Below are 22,395 nucleotides of genomic sequence, written 5' to 3'. Positions count from 1 at the left end.
TCACCTATTGAAAAACATCTTGGTTGCTTCCAAGTTTGGACAGTTATGAATAAAGCTACTATAAACATCTATGTGCAGGTTTATGTGGACATAATTTTTCAACTCCTTTGGGTAAACACTAAGGAGCATGATTACTGGATCATATGGTAAGAGTATGTTTAGTTTTGCCAGGAACCACCAAACTGTCCTCCAAAGTGGCTGTTCCTTTGTGCAGCCCCATCCGCACTGAATGAGGTTCCTGCTGCTCCACTTCCTCAGCAGCATTTGGTGGTGTCGGTGTTCTGGATTTTGGTCATTACAGTGTTTAGTGGTATCTCCGTATTGTTTTAATTTGCATTTCCCTGATGACTTATGATTCAGAGCATCTTTTTATGTGCTTATTTGTCATCTGCAATATCTTCTTTGGTGAGGTATCTGGTAAAATCTTTGGCCCATTTTTTAATTGGGTTGTTTGCTTTCTTATTTTTGAGTTTTAAGTTCTTTGTACAGTTTAGATAACAGTCCTTTATCAGATGTGTGTTTTGCAAATATTTCCTCCCAGTCTGTGGCTTATCTTTTCATTCCCGTGACAGTGTCTTTTTCAGAGCAGCAGTTTTAACTTTAACGAAGTCCAGCTCATCGAGTCTTTCTTTCATGGATTGTGCCTGTGATGTACCTAAAAAGTCATCGCCACATCCAAGGTCATGTAGATTTTTCTTATATGCTGTCTTCTAGGAGTTTTATTGGTTTTGTGCTTTATATTTAGGTCTGTGATCCATTTTGAGTTAATTTTTATGAAAGGTATAAGGTCTGTGTCTAGATTCATTTTTTGCATGTGGATATCCAGTTGTTCTGGCACCGTTTATTGAAAAGACTGTCTTTGCTCTATTGTGTTGCCTTTGCTCCTTTGTCAAAGAGCAGTTGACTGTATTTACGTGGGTCTATTCTGAACTTTCTATTCTTGATCTGTTTGTTTACTCTTTTGTCAGTACCAGGCTGTATTGATTACTGTAGCTTTATAATAAGTCGTGAAGTCAGGTAGCATCCTCCACTTTGTTCTTCTTGAAGTTCTCAATTTTAATATAGCCCATTTTAAAATCTTTTGTCATTAGAACATTTTGTTTTATTTAAGAAATATTTCTCTACCCTATGTTATGAAAACATTCTTGTATCATGGGGGTCAGCAAACTTTTTCTGTAAAGGGCTAGATAGTATTTTAGGTTTTTTTGAGGACCGGTAGGTGTGTAGGAACTACTCAACTCTGCCATTTTACTATAAAAGAAGCTGTAGACAATAGTAAATTAATGGGTGTGACTGTGTCCAATAAAACTTTATTAACAAAAACAAAGCTAGATCACACAGGGCCCACAAGCTATAGTTATACATTATCTTCTAAATGCTTTATAGATTACTTTTAGGCTTATACTCTGCCTAACATGTACTCTGCCTGGAGCTAACTTTCTGCCTTATATGAGGTAGGGGTCAAATTTCCTTTTTTTTTTAATGCAGTGATGATTTTGAGCCCAGGGGACATCTGACAATGTCTCGAGACATTTTTAATTGTTATAAGTGCATGTGTGTGTTGGGTGGGTATGGTGTACTATTGGCATCTAATGAGTAGATGGCAGGAATGCTACTAAGTGACCTAAATGCACAGAATAGCCCTCCACACAAAAAAGAATTCTCAATCAATAGTGTCCTAAACACACACACAAAGAACAACAACAACAAATTATTACAGCTCTTCTATTAGAAAAAAATCTCTGAAATCAACTCAGACCATAAATATGTCAACAGCATAATCCAGTTCATACTCCATCCACGTCCTCCCAGCTCCTCCTCCATTGAGCAGACTCAGAAGACATGGAACTCCCATCTGTCACAGCCTCCTCTGCAGCCCAGCCCTGCCCGGCCTGGGTAGCGGCGAGGACACCAACCTGGCTGGCACAGCTGGGAAATGTATCGCAGCATTTGGCTCTGTACTTGCTAGAAGCTTTTTCTTGGCAATAGTTAGAATAACCTCTGGCACCCAAGTGGAAGTCTAAGGAAACCACACCAGGAAACAGATGTGTGCCTAGTTCTCCCTGGACAGGAGATGAACCAAGGTGGTGAGAAAGCCCTTAAGATGCTGGGCTCCGATATGTGTGTCTGTGAGGCTTACCGACTGTTCAGCCCAGAGCTCAGCATGTGTCCTCCCTGCTTTTGGCCGTCCTGGCCTTCTCGAGAGGCTTGAGGCTGGCTGGAAGAGACTTTTGATGGCCAGGGGAGCATTCCACAAGAACATTCCAGAGCCGCCTCCACAGTGAACAAAACTCAGAGAGCACTGCGGGAAACGCTGCAGTGACAGGGTGAGAAACAGATCAGGCCCCCACACTGGCTTTGGGTTCCTGCAGCTGTAGGAGGCCAGCTTGGTGAGCAGCAAGGTGGCACTGTGCGTCCCACGCTTCTCAAAGCTGTGCTCAGCCGGCTGGAGGTGCAGGGAGGGACGGGCATCAGAGTTGGGGTAAGACCTCCTGCTCATTGAGCAGAGGGCATCCCTGCCTGGATCCTCCTGCTCAACACCAGGGTTTCCAGGAACTGGGCCGTCAGGCCCCACATGGATGGCCTGACGTTACGTCAGACAGCTCTGAGCCCCGACCTGACCAGCCCAGCCAACCAGGCCACTTGCCTGTCCCAGAGCCAGCACAAGGAGCCTGAGTTTGGGGTCCACTTACAGTGTGAGCCGGTGCACGTGTCCACCTCTGTCACAGACCAAGAGTGGGAAAACCCAAGAGGCTGGGTGAGGACTGTCCTTCCACACAGGACCTTGGCTAGCGATGGATGTTTCATGAGGACATGTGGTTGGAGCGACTCAGAGGCTGCCTGACATGCGCTCTCCAAACGTCTTATTTCTCTTGTGCTGATGTGGAAAATTACCTGAAGAACCGCTTAGACTAGTTTTCTGAAGTCCCGAGTCAACAGGACTTCCATCCAGATGTTGCCAAAGGTTTAGAAAAAACAACAGAAAGGACGCAGCCAGCATAGCCTGTTGGAGCTGTGCCATGCCCCATGGTGTGCTGGGCAGAGGGGGTGTCCTGACACACACATGGGATTGCGGGGTGGGCTGGGGAGCAAAGGAGTGTGTTCAGGGCAGTAGGAGCCCCAAACATATTGGTGAATGCACCCGCAGTAGGGCTCACCCCAGTTACTCTGGCTAGCCCTGCTGTGACTTAGGGGGCCTGACCACCTCCGCCTTCTGTTTATTCATCTTTGTATCTTCACACCTGTTTATTCATCTGAAGTGAGCTTGGCCGGGGGTGCGGGGATCCCTCCTGATGGGTGTCTGTGATTTCCAGCTTCTCCCAGTATCGTGGGAACCTCCATCCCTTCAAGGGTGTGCCATCCACCAGGTAAAGAGGGACAATGTCTCCTCCCACCTGGTGCATTTGGAGTCATTCCACCTCAGCAACAGCCAGGCAGGGGCCTCTGGTACGGTCCTCGAGGCCATGCCCCTTTTCTAGAAATCTAGAGGGGAATTTCTCTTTCTCCAGTGGTGCCACGGCCCACTTTGCTTTTCATGTGCGCCTCATGTAGCTGTGGGTAGATTCTTCAGGCTTTTACCTTCCCTTCCAAACCCTGCTCATCTCCGGTTCAAGTTGTGACTTATACACTCACGTTCAGCAGCCAGGAGGACGTGAAGACACCCAAACCCAGACTGCCTGATTCTGTGCTTAGTTAGTGAGGCTTTTAGGAATGAACTCCATGATGAGAAATGACAGGGCTACGGGACACTTCACTGCCTCCTGAGGAATAAGATCTGAAAAGTAAACACATCGGAAACTTGCTCGACTGCCTCAGAAGAATCTGTCTTGCAGGAACTATTCAGTCATCAGATACAACCCCCACCAGAGGTGGGAAACATCTCTGGGACCCTCTGCTTGAAAGCCTGCTGCAATGGCCCCACCGGCTGTGGGCACACGCCCTGTCCCCAGCAGTCACATCAGGCACAGAATGGATGTGTCCCACGGTAGCTTCCGACCTCGTCTTGGTATCCCCCTGAGGACCACAAGCCTCTGTGACTTTTGCCGCCTGTCAGTGTCTACTCTACAGAGGATGGTCTACTCTACCACCCGTCAGGTACAGACCAGGAGCCTGGCACAGTGAGAGCTGCAAGTAGAACCAGGTCTCCTGATGCCAGCGCACTTGACACCAGACCAAGTGCCATGTCAGCTCTGCTCACAGCCTCTCCGAGAAAAGGTGAAGCTGAGAGGTGAAGGGGTTTGTCCAGAGAGAAATGAGCAGGTACTGACCCTGCGCTCTTTCATTTACCCACCGCTGCTGCCCTGCTCTAGAGGGCCTCTTCCTGAGTAAAGTGGGCTTATCTCTTTTACAGACTGGCCAGCTCTGCGCAGGGTCAGCATTAGCAAAAGTCACGGTCGTGTACAAGGCCTCCCGAGGCTGCCGACCAACGGCACCAAGGCTTTCTTCTGTCCTTTTACCCCAAGCTGCTGAGTGCTAAAGATGCAAGCAGCAGAGCCTGCCCACACAGAGTTAAAAAGGTTTCTGTAAATATTTTATTTTTCCATAGTTTTAGGTCAGAAAGAAGCATGTGGTAATAAAAATAACAGAATTATTTTCCTGGGTCCGCTCTGGCATGTGCAGACCTCCTGCCTCCACCCTCCTGTTGGCTCCTTGGAGCCCAGCTTCACGCAGGACGCTTTGGAGGGGTGGGGGGAGTGCTTCTGGGTCGTTAACATTAGTCCTCTCCACTATTTACACATATATTACAAGGCAAAGAAAAGATCTCGAAGGAAACTCAGCTCGCGCGCAGTCAGTGTTTTGGGGAGCTGCTCACACAAGGCGAGCTGGGGTGGCTGATGCCTTCCCTTCCCTGTTTTGAAAAGAAAGCGTGAGGAGTGCTTTGTGGCTTCTCATCCTGCAGCAGTGGTCAGTCTAGGGGCCGGCCTGCCCGACACGGGGGCAGGAGTGTGATGTGATGTCGCTGTGTTTGTGAGAGGCCTCGTCCAGGTCCAGCGCCTTCTGGTTGACCTCCAGCGTCATGCAACCGTGGTAGAAGGCCGTGACTGGTGCGGAGGCCACCGGCACATCTGGGCAGCAGGGAAAGAACAAACACCGTCTTAGAAGGCTCAGCTCCCTGCACTCTGCGTCCCCCGCTGCGGTGCCCACACCGAGCCCTGGGCTTGCTACCCAAGGGCACTGTTTCCTTTCCTTCCAGGATATTGCCATCCCAGCTTGGCTACAGGCCCGCAGGCAAGCACTAAACATCTGCCCATCAGGCTTTGGCAAGACACCATCCTCCCCTTTAACCCTCCAGGACATACACACAGATAGTCAAATCAGTTAAATAAATATTATCTTCTTGGCCCAAATGAATCATTCATGCTGCAGGGCTTGCCGGCCCTCTCTCACCCTCTTCAAAGCTTTGTTTATTAGAACTAAATGGAGTTTGTGTCTGGTAGCCAAGACAGAAATCTTGCTATCTGCAGCAAGTGAAAACCTGCGCTGAGCAATGGACGCAAACAGCCTGGCTTACATAAGCAGCCGGCTTCCGTCTGCCTTTTTACCACTTTGTCCTGATCGCTCGGCTCATGGCCAGAGGCAACATGGGAAAGCACACTCCATCTGCTCAGTCTGTAGGAGGCAGCCATTCGCTGGCCCTTCCTGGACACAGGCGGGGCTGCTGGCTACTGCCACAGCAGCTGGACACCTGGTTTCAGGGAGAAGGCAAGCCTGGGGCACTGGGGCATGGCCCTTGGTCAGCTGACCCAGCCCACGGGCCTTGGCCAGAGTCACTGTGTGATGCATGCTAGGTAGTTGCTCCCGGAGGACGCAGGGAGGCAGGGCCGGTTCAGGCCAACGCTTGTCTCCAGTGATCATGTTCTCAGACTCACCGATAAGCTGCTAAGCTGGCATTGAAAATGAAGGCATCACAATACCAGCCAATAAACCTATCTGTATTTTCTCTTCCTTTAAAACAGAAAGTCCATCTCAGTACAGAAATGCCTAGGTTTAGTTTGGGGTGAGCGAGTTGGGGGATGGTCAGCACAGCTGGTGCCTCTACCCTCTGAGTGTGTAGCCCACAGGGAGCCCTACCTGGCAGCCCCCCGACGTAGGTAAGCACAGAGCCCTGCAGGTGCCTCCCGAGGATGGCCAGACTCTCCTGTAGCTCCGCAGGGCTCACTTCGCTCTGTCCCTTGGTGCCATCGACTGCCAGGGTGGCCCCGCCCTTCTTCACAGAGATGGTCACCACATGCTCCTGGCCGTCACAGACCTTGATCTCCATCAGGGCCAGGGCGACGTTCTCTACGGCCAAGACGACCAGCTGTAGGGGAGAAGCACACCTAAGCATGCAGGGGTGGGGGCTGCGCAGCCCCAAAACTTGGACCCTTTCATGTCCTGTCCTGGGCTAGAGGACTTCGGGTCTCCCCCACACTCCGAGCCCGCCTTGGGGCGAGGGTCTCCTACTGCCAGGAAGTGTGCCAGGGCTCAGGAGGCCAGATTGTGTGCTCCTCAGCTTGCTGGTGTGGGACTAATTTTCTACATGTGTGAAGCAAGGGAGCCAGCTAAGAGGCCTCCAGGGCCCCCTCCACCATGTCAGAGGATGAACAGATAAAGCAACACCAGCTCAGCTCAGGCCGGGAGTCAGCAGGGGAACCACATATTCCAGTCATACAGACGGATGTGCACTGGCCGAAACAGAAACTGACTAGAAGCCATTAGTGTGCCTGTGACCAGGAACACAAGACATGGACACTTTCCCACATGAAACTGCCACATGAAGCCACTGCCACAGAGCAGCAAGGGAGGGTAGCAGACAAACCTCCCAGCAGGCTGCTGGGCCCTGCAGCCCAGGGCGCTCCTGCTGGGCAGAACACACTCCAACAACACAGCACAGAAACACACTCTATAACATGGGCCAGCATCACACTCCGATGTCAGAGCAGAAACAACATGATGAACTCGGGCCAGAAACACGCTTGGAGAACCCACAACAGAAACTTGACAGCACAGCCACTGTCCTCTCCTCCGTCGCTCTCCCTGCCTGGGTGGTCACCAGAGGTTTTCATTCCAAATGCTGGGGACTGAAGTGAAGATGGCCCTAGACAGTGTGTGGCCCGTGCCTCGGTGGTGGAGTGGGTCTGGGTGCCACCTGAATCTGTTATTGCCTCGTCCTGCTTAACAGAGGAGCTCAATCGCCTTTGAGGGCAGGGTGAATTGGAGACTGTGTACCCCGCTGGGTCAGCTATGCTTTCCCACTTTAGACAGAGGCGAAAGAATACAAAACCTATTTCTAGAGACTCTTAGCTGTTCTCTGAGAAAACAGCAAGCCCAAGACCAGAGGTAGCTGATTAGCGTCAGGAGGCAGTAGGGAGTGGTGGGGACGGCGTTAAAGTGGACAGGGCAGGCCATGTGTAGGGGGCGGCTGGATGCAGCGCTTTGCCTCTGCCACCCTCTGAGGGTCCAGGCTGTGTTTGCACATCTGACTTTTCAAGAGAAACGGGAAAACTCAGTTTGTTAGTGAAAGCATCTGACTTAAACATAAGCAACTAATTCAAATTGTTCTAAACCGAAGAGCTGGCCAACCATATAGGTGGCACGGTCACCCCCTTTTACAGCTGGCTCGCAGGCCCCTGGCCTCCCCAGCCCACAGTGGCTTTGACGTAGAGTTCACCTGACCTAGTGTCAGGTGATTCATGTCAACAATGCTCCAAGCCAAGTGTGGCTGGTTCAGTTCTGGTGAAGGTGGGAACAGAACTTCCAGAGGCAGGGAATAGGTGACCTGACCCCAAGAAAAGTAGTTGGCGCCCCAAGGGTGGATAGCCCCGATGGTTGTTTGCTGAATGCTGGGGCAGCCCTTCTACCCTTGAGGCAGCACACAAGTGGTACCTGCTTTTTGAGCTTCTTGGTAGAGTGGTAGTCGACCAGGGCGAGGGAGAGGGCGACGGTGTGGTTGTCCCCCACCAGTGCGAACAGCACCCCCGTGTCGGTGGCGGGGCGGATCTGAGCCATGACCTCTATTTCCCAGGTTGTTTCAGTCCCGACGTCCGGAGACATTCGTGCTGCGATGAAGGCGGCGCATCAGGAAGCAATACAAACGAGGGAAAGATGAGAGTGAGCAAAACTGTACCAGCGACAGCTCCCTGCCCTGCCCTCGGCGGCACACATGCCGGCCTGGCTGCAGAAGCATGTAGGAAGCAGTATAACTCAGTGCTGAACTTTGAAGAAGCCATCGCTGTTCGAGCCAACAGCCCATAGCCGGGAAGTGACAAGACAACCAGGCACTTGATTCAGGCTCCAGCCAGAGTCTAACAGTACTGGGGCCAGTAGAGGATGGCTGCTTCCTTCCTGGCCATGCCAGTGCCCTGAACACCGCTTCCAGGCACTACCAGACCAGCCATTCAGACCTGCTGGAGCCGCAGGTACAGGTGTGCTACGTGGGCCGTGCACGTCCATCTCCCCGGGCTCCTTCACCTCCTCTCTTGCAGGATTCAGTTCTTTCCATAGAACGTGTTGGAGCTTTACAGTTCAATCCCACTGCATCTCACCTATGACTTTCAGGCAGTTCTACCAGGTTGGAAGTACTTTGGAGCATTTAAAATGCAATGCAAATGGAAACTGCCACGAGCACCATTCTAACAGACTACATATAATTTTATATTCTGAATTGCAACTTTTTTACTATTCTAATGCCTCAGTGGAGTGACTATTCATATGATATAGCATATCTAATGCATCTAAATTAAATATGTACATACTATCTATATATATATATCTTACATAAACAGTTCCAAAAAATACCTTTTGGTAGAAAGGGCTGGATCTTGGTTCTCCAAGGGCAAATCCCACCCCGAGTTCCCACCCTATGTTTGAATCATCTGCTGATGAAGAAGCCAGAAGAAAACCTCCACCCTCTTGGGTTTTAAGTGTTTCTACCTCGCAAGAGCTTCAAAGTCCTGATGAAGAAGTGTGTGTAGGCAGAATGACATTGACGCAATGTCTGCACATATTCGAGCTCAGGCTGATGTTAGTGTGAAGGCTGTGTCATCACCCAGGTTTCCGTCTCTCCCCCCCTGGACTGTGAGCTCCTCGAATTACATGTGGGTCCTCGTCCCTCAGTGGCGTCCATTATAGTCAGTTCTTAGTAATTGTTCATTGAATTGAATGCACATAGAATTGGGAAAAAATAACCAAACACACACACGCACACACACACACACACACACACAACATTTTCCTCTGTTAACAAGTTTTCCCTTTACTTGTGAAGGGAGAAATGTTCTCTGGGAAGTGTCCCTGCTGATGGGATTTAGGCACATGGCTGGTTGTCAGCGCATTTTTAAAGGCACCAGCACCTCAGCTCTCCTTGGGAAATTTTCTCAGACACAGCGTGGGATTTACCACACACTCACTCCCGCCCAGGGCTTCTCAGCCCTTGAGACCCAGTACGTCCAAACCAGTTTTGAACTGCTGCAGAGGGAAAGAGTACAGAACCTGTAATTTCCCAGTGAGTCTTTTCTGTCTGGTAAAGTGGACATGAATGGTATAGTTCAAGATTTATTAAAAACGCATAGAGTTGTAAAAACCATTCGGAGTTCACTGTCATAGAACTTACAGGTCAAAGCCATACAGCAAAGATGGTACGCAGACTACCATGCATCCAGGGGTGGGAGCGTTGGCAGTCATTGGTGATTATACCTGCAACGTCTCTGTTACACCATGAAAAATGTTTCTATTAAGTGAAAAAAGAATTAAATGTTTTATATTACATGCTTTTTATATTCAACATTATGGTGATGTTCTAGATTTGTATGTATAAAGATGAAGACTAAAGGAATAACGTATGTATTGTATTAGGAGGTGCAATTAGGAGTGGGGATGGTGATGCAGAGCTCTGAGGATGGCCTGTCTGGCTAAGGAGGGAGGACCAGGTCTCCTCTCCTCCGAGCTCTCCGGATCGTCCTTGAACTTGGAGGTTCCACTAGGGGCTGGAGGTGACATGTGAGGTGAGGTCTGAAGGAGGGAGTGTGCTGCCTGCCATCCTGAGTGTGAGTATTTAACCATGAAAAGCTCAGAATTTAGGAACAGAATGGGACTCTTGCAGTGTGGGAATGAGGAGAGAGGCAGGGCATAGCCAGAAATGGCCCCAGCAGAGATGGCCATTGCAGCAGTGTCGGGAGGCTGGGTAGCAGTGGGCTATGGCAAAGGGGGCATGTGGAGTCCCACAGAGCCTGCCTAGACCAGGGTGGCAGGCAGGAGCCACAGAGGCCCAGCGAGCTTGGGAACCCACCCCAAAGAGCTTGCGCAGTTCTGTGCATGTATATTTTCCTGGGCCAGGATACATGGTTCTCCTAACATTCTCAAGCTCAAAAGCCACTAAGATCTAGGAACCCAGGCGTAGTGACAACAATAAGGGCTCCAGCTGGTGTATGCTCAAGAAACAAAGATTAATTTAAGCCTAGCTATTGTGTTTCCCCAAAAATAAGACCCAGCCAGACAATCAGCTCTAATGCATCTTTTGGAGCAAAACTTAATATAAGACTCAGTCTTATTTTACTATAAGACTGGGAATATAATAATATAATATAATATAATATAATATAATATAATATAATATAATATAATATAATACAATACAATACAATACAATACAATACAATACAATATAATAATATAATATATAATATAATATATTGGGTCTTATATTAATATTTGCTCCAAAAGATGCATTAGAGCTGATTGCCCGGCTGGGTCTCATTTTTGGGGAAACGCGGTCAGCAAAAGATTAGGGAAAATCTTGTGAGTCCAGAGTCAAACAACACAATTGCTATCCATCCACCACCAATGCATACTGTTCATGCTGACATCCTCAGAAAAGTGTTTCTATCGTTGGGCTATTTATAACATGTGATTTGGAACATTAATTCATCTCACGTAAAGTTTATGTTTAAGTGAATGCTCATTTATCAGCACGTTAGGATTATTTGTTTTGGCTGTAGATCGTCGCTAATTTGATAATAAAAGGAAAGAGATAGATGTGCTGTGTTTCAAGCAATTAAGAGCCCCGCCTGCTTTACAGAAGCCGGGAGGGTGCTGGCCCGACTATCTGCAGTCACTCCCTAAACGACGGTCACTGATGGGCAGGGATTTCCAACTAACCTCAGGCCCAACCTCTCCACCTCCCCACACATACGCTCAGTGTGTGCAAAGTGTTTGGGGGCCCTGGGCCCACCCACACCTGCCCATACCCTCTAGTCTGCCCCATTTCCCGCCTTCTTTCTGCTACATGTACATATCACACACCAGCTTCATGTTGCTTTTGAGTTCATTTTCCTTCTCCAGGTATAAATGAAAACCTCCTTTGTTGCTTTCAACATTGGCTTGATAAGCCTCAATTCTTTTGAGAATGTCAGCCTTCCTGGCAGAGTCACTGGGCTGGGCCACCTGCTTCTACTCAGACGGCCCTTTCTCCCCCTCCGGTTCTTCTCTTTCTTTTAAAACTTGAGTTCACTGGAGTCCTTGAGGCTGTCACACTGTGACTTTTAGATACTGCCCCTTTTTTACTTCTCATGAATCACTGGTGATTGCAATGTCAAGTACACTTTTGAGAGCTTCTCCATCCACCTGGACAAACTTAAGCTTGTGTTGTCTCAGAACTTTCTGCAAAGCACCCTCTTAGATCCTTCACATCCTACCGAGACTCCCTATCTCAGCCACCACAGCGCGAGCAGGTCAGCCGTCTTCTCTCCATCTGTCATTTCTTGCTCACTGGCTAACTCAGAACAGATGAGGAGCGGTGCCCCTGAGAGGTGGGGCCTGTGCTCTCTCTGCTACATCCTGCCCCAGAGCCTGTGGTGGGCACCAGCTTATCCCTGACACTGCCATCCCAGGTCAGAAGCTGTTTCTTGGTATTTCTCTTTTTTAGTATATATTGGCTTAAAGCACAGCCACAGCCATCCCAATGTAGGAGCCAGGACTTACCATAATCCAGGCTATAGAAAGCAAATCCATTCCCAGGGTAGAAGGACCCTTTCTCCGTCACAGAGAAGCACTGCATTTTCGTGTTCACTTTCACTGTTTCTTGGATGGCAGTGTTTTCACCATTCAACCAGTTCCAGCTCCTCATACAGCCATCTAGACGAGGGTTTATCTGGAAAGACAGAGAAATCCCGGTGGCTTCGTAGGCGCCACATAGACTCCCAGATACCATGACTAGAGGCCATGTGGCTGGTGACACACTCGTCAGACCAACAGGGCACCTTGTTGGCTCAGGCACGTGGAAATCACTGCAAAATGGGCAAATCCTACTTATAGAGGTTATTTATGTCACAAAAGGGCTCTGCACTTGAAAAATGATCACTGCAGGCTATCTTTGAGTGTAGCAAATGCAATGCATCCTCTTTCCATCGCAGAGTAAGAAGAACATGTATCGTGTGGTGAACCCCACTTGCTCTGTCTGCATCTCATAAAACACACTCCTAAAACAGAGTGAAGAGCACTGACTACCTACTAAAAAGATGTGGGACGAGGTGACACTTATACAGCAGTTGTGCCTGTATAACTGTATATTCTTGCCCGGCACCCAAGAAGCACCTGTGGAAATGTAAGTCCAGGGTTTGGGAATATTAATTTCAGCCCAGCCATCCACTTGCTATATGGTTTTGAGCAAATGAGGGTACCTCAGCTCTTATCTGTAAAATGAGGAGGCATAAGGAGTGTGAACAGTAACTATGGGATGGAAGCCCTAGAATGGAGTCTGATACTGGAGGGTGTGTGCAGGACACCCCTCACCCACCCCTGGGAGGGAAGACAGTGCTGATACCACCCACCATTCAGAACGCCAACATGCTCATAACTTATTCCTCTTGTTGTGTGAAATCACCACCACAATACCAAGGGTTCTGACACCAGCATGCTGGGAGATGGGGAAACACAGATGAGGGAGCGAAGGCATGTGGTGTAGGGAAGGGTGAGGGAAGGGTGAGGAAGGGCAGGACTGACCTCCCCCTTAGGTCTTTTTCTCCTGTGGAAATCCTGGCAGGGTTGAAAATCCAAATGTTCCTAGGACTTGTCCAAAAAAGGTGATTGCTTAAAGAAAATTTTCGTTGTGTTTTATCTCCAATGCAAAAGAGACATTTTTATTATCAATTCAGATGAAAACTCAAATGAGTCTCATAGAAAAAGATGGTGAGATTAATGATCTAAGCTGCACCCTGCTGCTTGTTAATTTCTAGGAAAACTTCACCTTCCTCCGGGTCCTTCGCCAAACATGGTTAGTGCTAAACATAGGGCAGCTCATGGCTAAACCTTGTCCTCAACCGATTCCAGGCTCTGACCCCAGGAACTAATGACGGCACTTACAGGCTGGACAAGGTCTTTCTCCTTGAAAGGAATGCCTCCCACGGTAAGGTTCAGATGGTACAGTCCTTTGTCCAGCTGAAACAGATCCCCAGCCACTGCGATCTTCATAACTGCATCCTTGTTCACCTTGATGACCAGATTCTGCTCCAGCTCCTCAATGGAGATCTGAAGAAAACCAGCACTTTGAGAGGTGGGAGTGTACCTTCTGAGGGGCACCCAACTTCAGGGTGACCACATTCATCACCACCTAGGACCAAGAGACACCCAGACTCAGGGGGGACATGTTTCCATCACAACCAAGAGCCAAGAGACACCCCAACACGGGAGGACAACGTCCATCACCAACGAGAACCAGGAGCACCCAACCTCTGGTTGACTACACTCATCACCTACACCTCCTCCCGCCTGTGTGTCCACACAACTTCCACGCAGCCGGTGGTGTGGCTCAGGCCCTGACAGGTTCCCTCCCAGCACCGCCTCCCCTGTTCCTCTCCCTACAAGGGAAACCGCTTGGAGCCACTTTTCTCATCTCCTGTGTCAGGGCGCTTCCCGAAGCCTCAGCCAGGGAGTGGGAATCGCGCCAGACATCACTGCCTCACTGGGTCAGGCCTGATGTCACCACCCCACTGGGTCAGGCCTGATGTCACCACCCCACTGGGTCAGGCCTGATATCACCACCCCACTGGGTCAGGCCTGATGTCACCACCCCACTGGGTCAGGCCTGATGTCACCACTCCACTGGGTCAGGCCTGACGTCACCACCCCACTGGGTCAGCCCTGACGTCACCACCCCACTGGGTCAGCCCTGACGTCACCACCCCACTGGGTCAGCCCTGATGTCACCACCCCACTAAGGTCAGCCCTGATGTCACCACCCCACTAAGGTCAGCCCTGATGTTGCTGCTTCCCCATTTTGGTCCTTCCTATCCTCAGCTGTGCACCACTGAAAGCAGGAAAACACATTTTCTTTCTAAATTTCCAACAGTTAATTCAGTGCCTGGCATACACTGAATGCTGAATGAACATGAGTTCATTCTAAAACTTTCCATTCTTTTCTACTTTTCAGTAGAAAATTTAAAAACCTATCACTTAATACACTGTGTATCTTCCTAACACTCTAGAGTCTATCATTTCCTTTTGGGCTAACGTGGAGAAACATCTAGGTACTTGGGTTTGAATTTGGTCCAAAGAATGTGGTGTTTGTGTGTGAGGAGATGCTGGGGCAGTGACTGGTTAGAAATGGGAGACTGGAGAGGAATCATCACGGAGCTGACCCTGACCCTGCTCTTCGACGACCAGGTCATGTCTCGGGTGGGGCAGCTGCTGTGATCAACTGGGCATGCTTCCTCCAACTTTCTCACTTTGGGGCACCGTCCCCGGCCCCACCCAGCACCCCTCGTGCTCCACAATGGCGAGGCACTGAGTTCCCTCATGTGGGGTGTCTGCTTCCTCACCCCCTGAGGCTGCTTCCTTCCAGGTGTATTGTTTTATCTGTAGCTTTGCTGATGGCACCCTTCTCGCTGCTTTGGAGATACTCGTGCTTTAAGAAGTCAGGAAAGAAGGAACTAAACATTACTTGACAGGATGGAAATGTTAGCAAACGTCTACAATGTTTTTATTCACAGAGGCCGGGGTGAAATTTTCCATTTTATCTTCACTTCTAAAGGAAAAGAGAATGCTTTTCCCATTTATCTTTCAAGTATTTACTTCTAAAAGCCCACTTCCAATTAAGCAGCCTGTTGTATCACAGGCCGCTTCGCTCCAGGCGTTGGGATGCAGGACAGGGCAGAGTGCTCCAAAGCCAACAGTGGGGCACCTGCCCCAGGTGCAGGTCCACCCAGGACATTCTCCATAAAGAGGCACCTAAGTGTGAGTGCACTTGGCTTTCAGCAGGAACAGAGAAGACTCCAGAAGCTAGAGCCTGAGAGGGTGTCAGTGTGTCACATCTGACCCTACCCTACACTGGCAGGTGAGTTGCTAGAGCCTGGTCGGGCGGCACGTAGGTAAGAGCAGGTGCCTGGACCTCACTCCAGCGTTCTCAGCTGCAGTAGCATTCACATCTGAACGGGCGGCTTCTCTGCAGTGGGGCATTCTGTGTACTGCAGAGCATCTGGCAGCCCCTGGTCCCAACCCAGTGCCAGCACCTCCCACCCACCAAACTGTCTCCAGACACAGCCAGGTGTCCCATGGCAGAATCACCTCTGCTGAGAATCACAGTTATCAAGGGTGAGAGCCACACTCTGATTACATGACGAGATAATGCCCCATCAGAGTGCAAGCTTCTGAGGGGCCTGTCCTGCCATGTGCAGTACCTACTAATGTTGAGCGTGTGAGTGCACAGTTATTGCCCGGAGCCCTCCACCCAGGAGACTCTAGGCCAGCCCAGGAGGGGCAATGGTGGCCATACTCACCGTCTGCCACATGCCATGGTTGATGACAGGCCCGCTGCTGGTGACGCGGCCGACACCATGGTAGCGGAGCTGGAGCTCCAGTCGGCCGGCCCGCAGACCCAGGACAATCCAGGTGCTGTCTCGATGGCCTCCAGCAAAGAAGAGGATACCTTCGGGGTCAAAGGTCCTGAAGTCAAACTCCGCCACCAATCTGGGCATCAACACCAAGAAACAAACCAGTTACGAAAAGGTTGGCGGCTCACGGCCTCCTTCCTTGTGAGAGAGCTCAAACTGGCCTCAGAAAGAGCAGCAGGTTAGCAGGCCAGGGCCACGTGGCAAGCCCGGGCCAAGCACCACCCCCACCCCACCAGGCACTGGACGCAGAGTTTCTCTGGGAGACACCCTGCTGGCCCGGACCAAGAGCCCTTCACCGAAACTGAACTGTGGCTGCCTCTGTGCCAAGACTGAGCTGATGGCCAGAATGGCCAGGACCGTTCTGGGTGCCAGCCCGGGTACACAGGGAAGTGGAGCCATCAGACGGCCATTTCCCCGGGGCCCTCTTGGGTTGGTTTTGCTTTGTGCAAGCCACCTCCTCACCTGGTGGGCTGCAGCCTTTTGAAGCGCAGTCTGATCACTGGTGTCCCTCTGAACATGCGGCCCAGGTACAAAGACTTCATGCTTTTGGCCACATTGAAAGGCACACATGGCAAAATGTCCTGTTGGAACGGGAGCGAGGAGCGTCAGGCGGGGGCACACCCTGGTTCAGGCCCTCTCCCACTGACGCGGGGCCCGTCGGAACACCGGGCCTGCCCTCTGCGTCCTCCCACAGCCTCCGCCCAGCACGGGCGCCTCGCACGCACACACAGCTGGCTTGTGACATCAGAGCCGGCTTCTTCCGGAAATGCCCAGAGTCTATGATAACCTGAGCTGCCATGTGGTGGCTTCCAGGTGAGGCTCAGCTCAGCTCTCTCCGGAAGCCTTGCGCTCCTGTGCTTACAGATGTACTTCCCACAGCGCTTCTTTCTGGTATGCTACTGCCTTCCTTCCCTGCTGATTTCCCTCTTACTTTTATTTTTCAATTATGAAACTTTTCAAACATATAGAAAAGTATAGAGAACAATAACTACAAAATATAGTAAAATAAATAAAATATGGAGGGCTTGGAAACTGCTATTTCTAGAAAGTTCCCTGCTCTACGACACAGCTTCTCCACGGCCCAGGAGGACCACAGCGGTGTGAGTCCCCAGGGGGACAGTTAGTAGCTGGCCAGAGCGGGCCTGCTTTCCCCCATTCCCAGTAAGGAGGCATTGACCACACACCCGCCTCAGAACCAGAACAAGCGTGAGGGGGCAAGGAAGTGCTCATTCATGTGTGAGTGCATCACACTGAGGGTCCACACCACCTGCTCAGTTGTGCAGTAGGGAGCTGTAGTGATTTCAGAAATACAACCAAACACCCAGAATAGGACAAGCATGTCTCCTATCCCACAGCTTTCCATGTGGCCCCAAGAATACCAGGACCTTCAGCAAAAGCATTTCTCCCAGCAAACCTCCTGCCGGTGGCTAACTGGCCACAAACAGAGCCCATTTGGACAGCCCAGTGAAATGTGGCAGTCTGCCCCGAGTGTCCTGGCTCTGGGGGCCGGGGGTACTACCTCACAGGTGTTCATGTCCGCGGACAGCTTGAGGCCCCCACGTCCATTGCAGTGGCAGGTGTAGGTCCCTGGGGAGTTGACACAGGCCTGCTCGCAGCGCCCCTCTGCACACTCGTCCACATCTGCAGGCCACAAGGGAAATGTCCTCAGCCTCACTCTGGAAAATCACACATGCTTTCTATCTGATCACACAAGTGGCATGCTCCCCATGAAAATGGATTCTAAACTGTGTGATTCAGGAGGCAGTCAGCCCTGAGACCTCTATTCCCACAGCTCGCCCCACCCCAGCCTCCATGGTCATGCTTAGTGCCCCGGCCCAGCCGGTCTCAGACATCTGCACGTCCTCTGCTCTTTCCCAGGAAGGAGTTACTGCACAAGGTAAAGGAGGATGTTTGGACAAGCTAAGCCCGTGCATGCTACCAGGTCAGCATACAAAGCACATCCATGCAACCGTTGGACTGAAGGTTCTGGTACAGGTTTGTGGCATTGATAGGTGTCCTCAGGGTGTTTGAGGGGACGAGGGACTGCTCGGGAGAGGAGATAGAGGCCAGGACCCCCCATCTTCTCCCTCATGGGGTGAGCAGCCACAGGGCACCCGGCAGGAAGTTGATGAGAGAGAACGTCTCTCTGTGCTCCCCGAGGACATGGCTGGGACTCAGCAGAAGTAAGATCTCATAGGCCTGTCCCCAAATACAGCAGGTTGAGCTGAGGCTGGAGAGAAGACCGAGTCTGCCACAGGAGCACAGTAGCATTTCCTCGTTGAATCTTTTCTCTGTGTCTGTGGCAGGTTGGAGAAGGTGCCCAGTTGCATCAAGAAGCACGTTTATGCACATATGTGTGTGATGTGCACATGTGTGATGTGTGGCACGTGCACTGGCATGCACAGAGTGCACATGTTCACATGCGTGGTGCATGTGTGTATGTGTATGTGTGTGGTGCCCACGGCAGCTGGGGATGGGTACCTCGGCAGGCTTTCTCCTGGGAACTGAACTCGTAGCCCTCATCACACAGGCAGGAGTAGGAGCCCGGCAGGTTCTTGCAGCGTGCCTCTCCGCAGGCGTCTGCATCAGTACATTCATCTACATCTGTAAGAAAAACCAGTGGACAAGACCGTGGCTGTTTTCCAGATTGATAAGGACAACCTAAGCCTACCAGCAGTGAGCCAGAAATTTGCTGCTGCCCTGGCTGGCTGGTTGAGAACAGGCCCCTAAGGGGCATCTCTAATCCCAGGTTCCCCTGATCTCGGCCCTGCCCTCTTCCCCTCCATTCTTTCCGGCCTCCCCTCCCCTCCTGCCTCTCCCCTTCCTTGCATCCCCTGGACTTTGCAGCCAGGGGCGAGGGTAGGGATGGGGGCACATTTCTGATTAGGGTCCTGGATGAGGTAAATTTCAGACACTGGATAGGGCACTGCTTGGCTAGGGGTGCACACAAAATTGTTGTTTAATTCAAGTAATTGCAGCACAGAAAGGTAAAAAAAAAAAAGTAACCCCAGGGGCCTTTTGAACTGCAGTCACTCTGCATCCCTGGAGCCCCTTCTGCCTGCTGCCCTGCAGGCATCCCCAGGTGCCCTGGCCTGGTCTCCACCACAAGGCCTCCACTCTGCTCACACCCCCTCTGACCATTGAAAATCAAACACCCCAATAATGATACATCTTCAAGGCTCTGTCCTGATGTTTCCATTCACTGTGCCACTTTGGCAACAAACTAGCAGAAACCACCCCACCCACCCCACCCCACAGGTTAAAAACCCACTTCCTTCAGCAACAGAAGGAATATCTACAAAGTGCAATTGTTACTTCAAATAGCACTGCAATTCCTCAGATAGCAACATAAGTATCACAAAGCTTTGCAGCTATTCCTAATTTTGTTACAAGGGCAGTTTACCAAACAGAGGCTTTCAAACATAAAAACTATGACATTGCTCATGGATGGTAGGAATGTGCCAACACAAACAGCACGTATTACCCAAGAGGAAGTTTATAAAACTTCAGAGTACTTTATCAGTATTGATCTGTGGTGATGCTTCTGAACCTGTATTTTATTTCAGGAGCCAGGCAGGCCAACACCATGTCTGGGAGCTTAGAAACCTGGCTTCCTTTCAGCAAGTGCAGGGGTGAGTCCAGACGGCACCAGCCATACCAGGGACACCAGGCAGAGCACCTCTGGGAGCAGGGAGGAGACTCTGCTCTCCTGCGTGGGCACCATGCTCACCCTTGGGACTGCAGAGCATGGGGCTACCCTCTTAGAGTGGCCGCCCTGTACAAAGGATGGCTCATCAGGGCCAATGGACCACAGTTGATAAGATCCTGCCCCAACTGCAAGAAAAGCTCCAGGGCCACCTGCATGCTTTGTCAGCCTCACTGGCTCCAGGAAAGCTTCTGATCTGGGCGGATGATTGGCTTCTGGATGTTCCCGAGTCGGCAGCCAAGAGTGCCTAGTGACCTGTCCCCATAGGCTGGGCATGGCAGTTAGACAGAATGGGCACTGCTGGCCCCTCCACGATGTCCCTAAACAGGAGTCCTCAAGCCCTAGCTTCTCAAGAGCACTTGTAGGACCTTCTAAACCAGGATGGCCCACCCCCAACTTTCTGACTCAGGTGGCAGAGAGGCCACAAGGGGCTGGCCTGGAACACATGCGGGGCATGGGCTGCACAGAAGCACTAGGGAAGGACCTGGGCCTGGGACTCCCTCCTGATGAGAGTCTGTCCTTCCCACATCCCAGGGGACCTAGCACTGGGTTGCCCCTTCCCACAAGAAACAGCAAGCAGATGGATCCCTGAATCCCACTGTGTCCATCGTGACCACAAGTCATCTCACTTTCTTCTCCCACAGCAACCGTATTGCCACAGAGCCTGCTGCAATGCAGTGGGTAGAGCTGGGCGCCCAGACTAGGCCCCAACCCCCCTCCTTGGGACCTCCATGGCCTTAGCCCTCTCCACTCCCTCCTCCTTTCTCCTCAGCTGTCCTGACTTTGCCCATTGAAGAGGCCTCCATTCAACTGTTAACCACAGAGTGCAGTCATACAGGAAAGCTGTACATGGGCAGGCAGGCAGATGGTGTTTCCGTGCCCAGGCCCAATCTCAATGTATGCGCTTTGGCCAAGATGCCCACCAGCCCTGAAATAGGTGCCAAGCCCCCTCCTCCGCTGGGGCCCTCATCTGCTTCTCCCCTTAGGAGAGGCACCAGCCTGGCCCACCTGCCCGGCCGTGCAGCCTGGGGCTGCCCCGTCCCTTCCTGCAGCCAACAAGAGATGGTGTAGAGTCCTGAGCCCCAACCTCATTAGCCCAGTGCCACTTTTCTCATGCTGTGCACGGACAGTGCTTGAAGAAGTGTTGCATGGACCCCGACTTCCTCCCTCCCAGCATCTCACGGTCTGACCCAGAAGACATGATGGAAAAGTCCAGTCTCATCCATGGGTCACGTTCCCTACAGCCTCCCGTGACTGGGTCTGGGGTCCCAAAGTCCCCAAAGAAATAATGATGGCCAAGAGAAGAGAGGTGTGTGAGAGCCAGTATCTGCAGGCACACCCTGAAACCTGGCTGCAAGGGTGGGGCTTCTACCATCAACTAATTATTAATGTCATGCTAATGAGAGTGCCTTGTGGCCCCCTAACACAGGTAGGTGCCTAACCCCACTGCCCCACATGCTGTCCTGGGGGAAAAGGCAACAGGATGGAGGGGTCCTCTCAGACTGCCATGTCCTCCTCAAGCCTCACAGACGTGGTGGGAGGTTGAAAGTAAACTGGCAATTTGGTCACTTGAGGACTTTCCAGGAGGTGAAATCAGGGCTTTTTAAAGGAGGGCTTCTCTCTGCAGTGACAGCACTACAGCCTGCATCCAAAAAGCCCAGTACAGGGCCCCATCCTGGCACCTGACAATGAGTCTGGGAAGCCCCAGGAACTCCCCTGTGGCTGCAGGCACAGCAGATGCAAGCCCTGAGCTGAAAAGCTCCCGTTCTGCAGAGAAGAAAGAAAGGGACAGGGTCTTCGGGGAATAGTGAGACCACCGGGTGCTCTGTTGAAACCTTCTGCCAAAAACGTCCTCAGCTGCTCCTCAGGACACTGCCTGCAAGTTGCAAGACCTCTCCTTGGGCCGTGAAAGAGCCAGGTCTGGATTTGTCGCCTGGCCAGCCACCCTGATAGAGGGTGGCTGGTTTCAGGTTGAGGCGGGCAGATAGAAAGGGAAGTGGGTTCCTCTGTGCACTCAGGTGGGAATTATCTCCAGGGAATGACTACCTCCTGGGTCATCAGGGATGGTGGCCACTGATGTGGACAAAAGTGGAAATTGTTTTTCTGATGGGGAAAAGCACTCTTGTCCCAGTGCAGTGACCCGCCCTGTGGGGCCATGCCTGCCTTGCACCCTCGCCCGGACGCTGCTGCTCCCTCAACATTGCCTGGCCCATTTCCTGGGTGCATTGCTGGCAGCACTAAGAAACATGCCCAGACTCTCAGGGATGCTGCAGCCCGACAAACATTAGCATGTCTGGATCAGAGGGTTAAGAGGAAGAAGTGACCCCTAAAAAGTGGGGTGCTGTTCCTGTGCAGCCCATGGTGCTTTTGACCAGGAAACACCTGGGGAGAAGCGGAGAGGACAGGACCAGTTTGTGGTGTTCTTCTGGGGTGCGCTCAGGGTGCTAGGCGGTGGGGAGCCCCAGACTGGACTGTCTGAAAGCAGAAGACAAAGTGGGGTGCTGACCTGTCTCCTGCTTTACTCAGCGAGTAGGCCTTTCTCAGAGGAATGCTGGCAACTGGGCAGGGAGGGGGCCTTGGGGAAATAAGCTTGGTAGGTGTGTAGAGGCCTGGGACTGGGGCCTCTCCCCCCTGCCCCCTGCCCATGGCCTCTGAGATGTCCAGGGCTCTGAGTTGCACAGAAAAGCCTGCAGAATCCAGGGCACTGGAAGGAGGTCCAGCAACCGCACCCCCTCCTGGAGCACAGATCTCTGTCTCCCCGGCTGGGCCGGCCTCGTCCTCAGACACGGTGAATCATCCTGTGTGGCGGCCGTGCTGGGCAGATCC

General features: G+C 51.4%; 1 protein-coding gene across 1 annotated transcript in view; it reads right to left on the bottom strand.

Moving 5' to 3' along the window:
• Positions 1-4,509: 4,509 nt before the first annotated feature.
• GAS6 (growth arrest specific 6) overlaps positions 4,510-22,395 on the bottom strand; it is a 42,043-nt gene continuing 24,157 nt past the window's right edge. Inside the window, exons 7-15 of the mRNA XM_019742102.3 lie at positions 18,345-18,467; positions 17,383-17,504; positions 16,326-16,444; positions 15,750-15,939; positions 13,339-13,503; positions 11,959-12,127; positions 7,867-8,039; positions 6,073-6,301; positions 4,510-5,066 (exon numbers count right to left, since the gene is read on the bottom strand). Of these exons, the coding sequence (XP_019597661.1) occupies positions 4,912-5,066; positions 6,073-6,301; positions 7,867-8,039; positions 11,959-12,127; positions 13,339-13,503; positions 15,750-15,939; positions 16,326-16,444; positions 17,383-17,504; positions 18,345-18,467 (1,445 nt within the window). The 3' untranslated portion in view covers positions 4,510-4,911. The remainder of the gene's footprint in view (positions 5,067-6,072; positions 6,302-7,866; positions 8,040-11,958; positions 12,128-13,338; positions 13,504-15,749; positions 15,940-16,325; positions 16,445-17,382; positions 17,505-18,344; positions 18,468-22,395) is intronic.

Source organism: Rhinolophus sinicus, chromosome 16 (assembly GCF_057876585.1).
Source record: "Rhinolophus sinicus isolate RSI-liver-muscle chromosome 16, RSI-T2T, whole genome shotgun sequence".
Lineage (NCBI taxonomy): Eukaryota > Metazoa > Chordata > Mammalia > Chiroptera > Rhinolophidae > Rhinolophus > Rhinolophus sinicus.
This window is presented reverse-complemented; position numbering and strand designations above follow the sequence as displayed.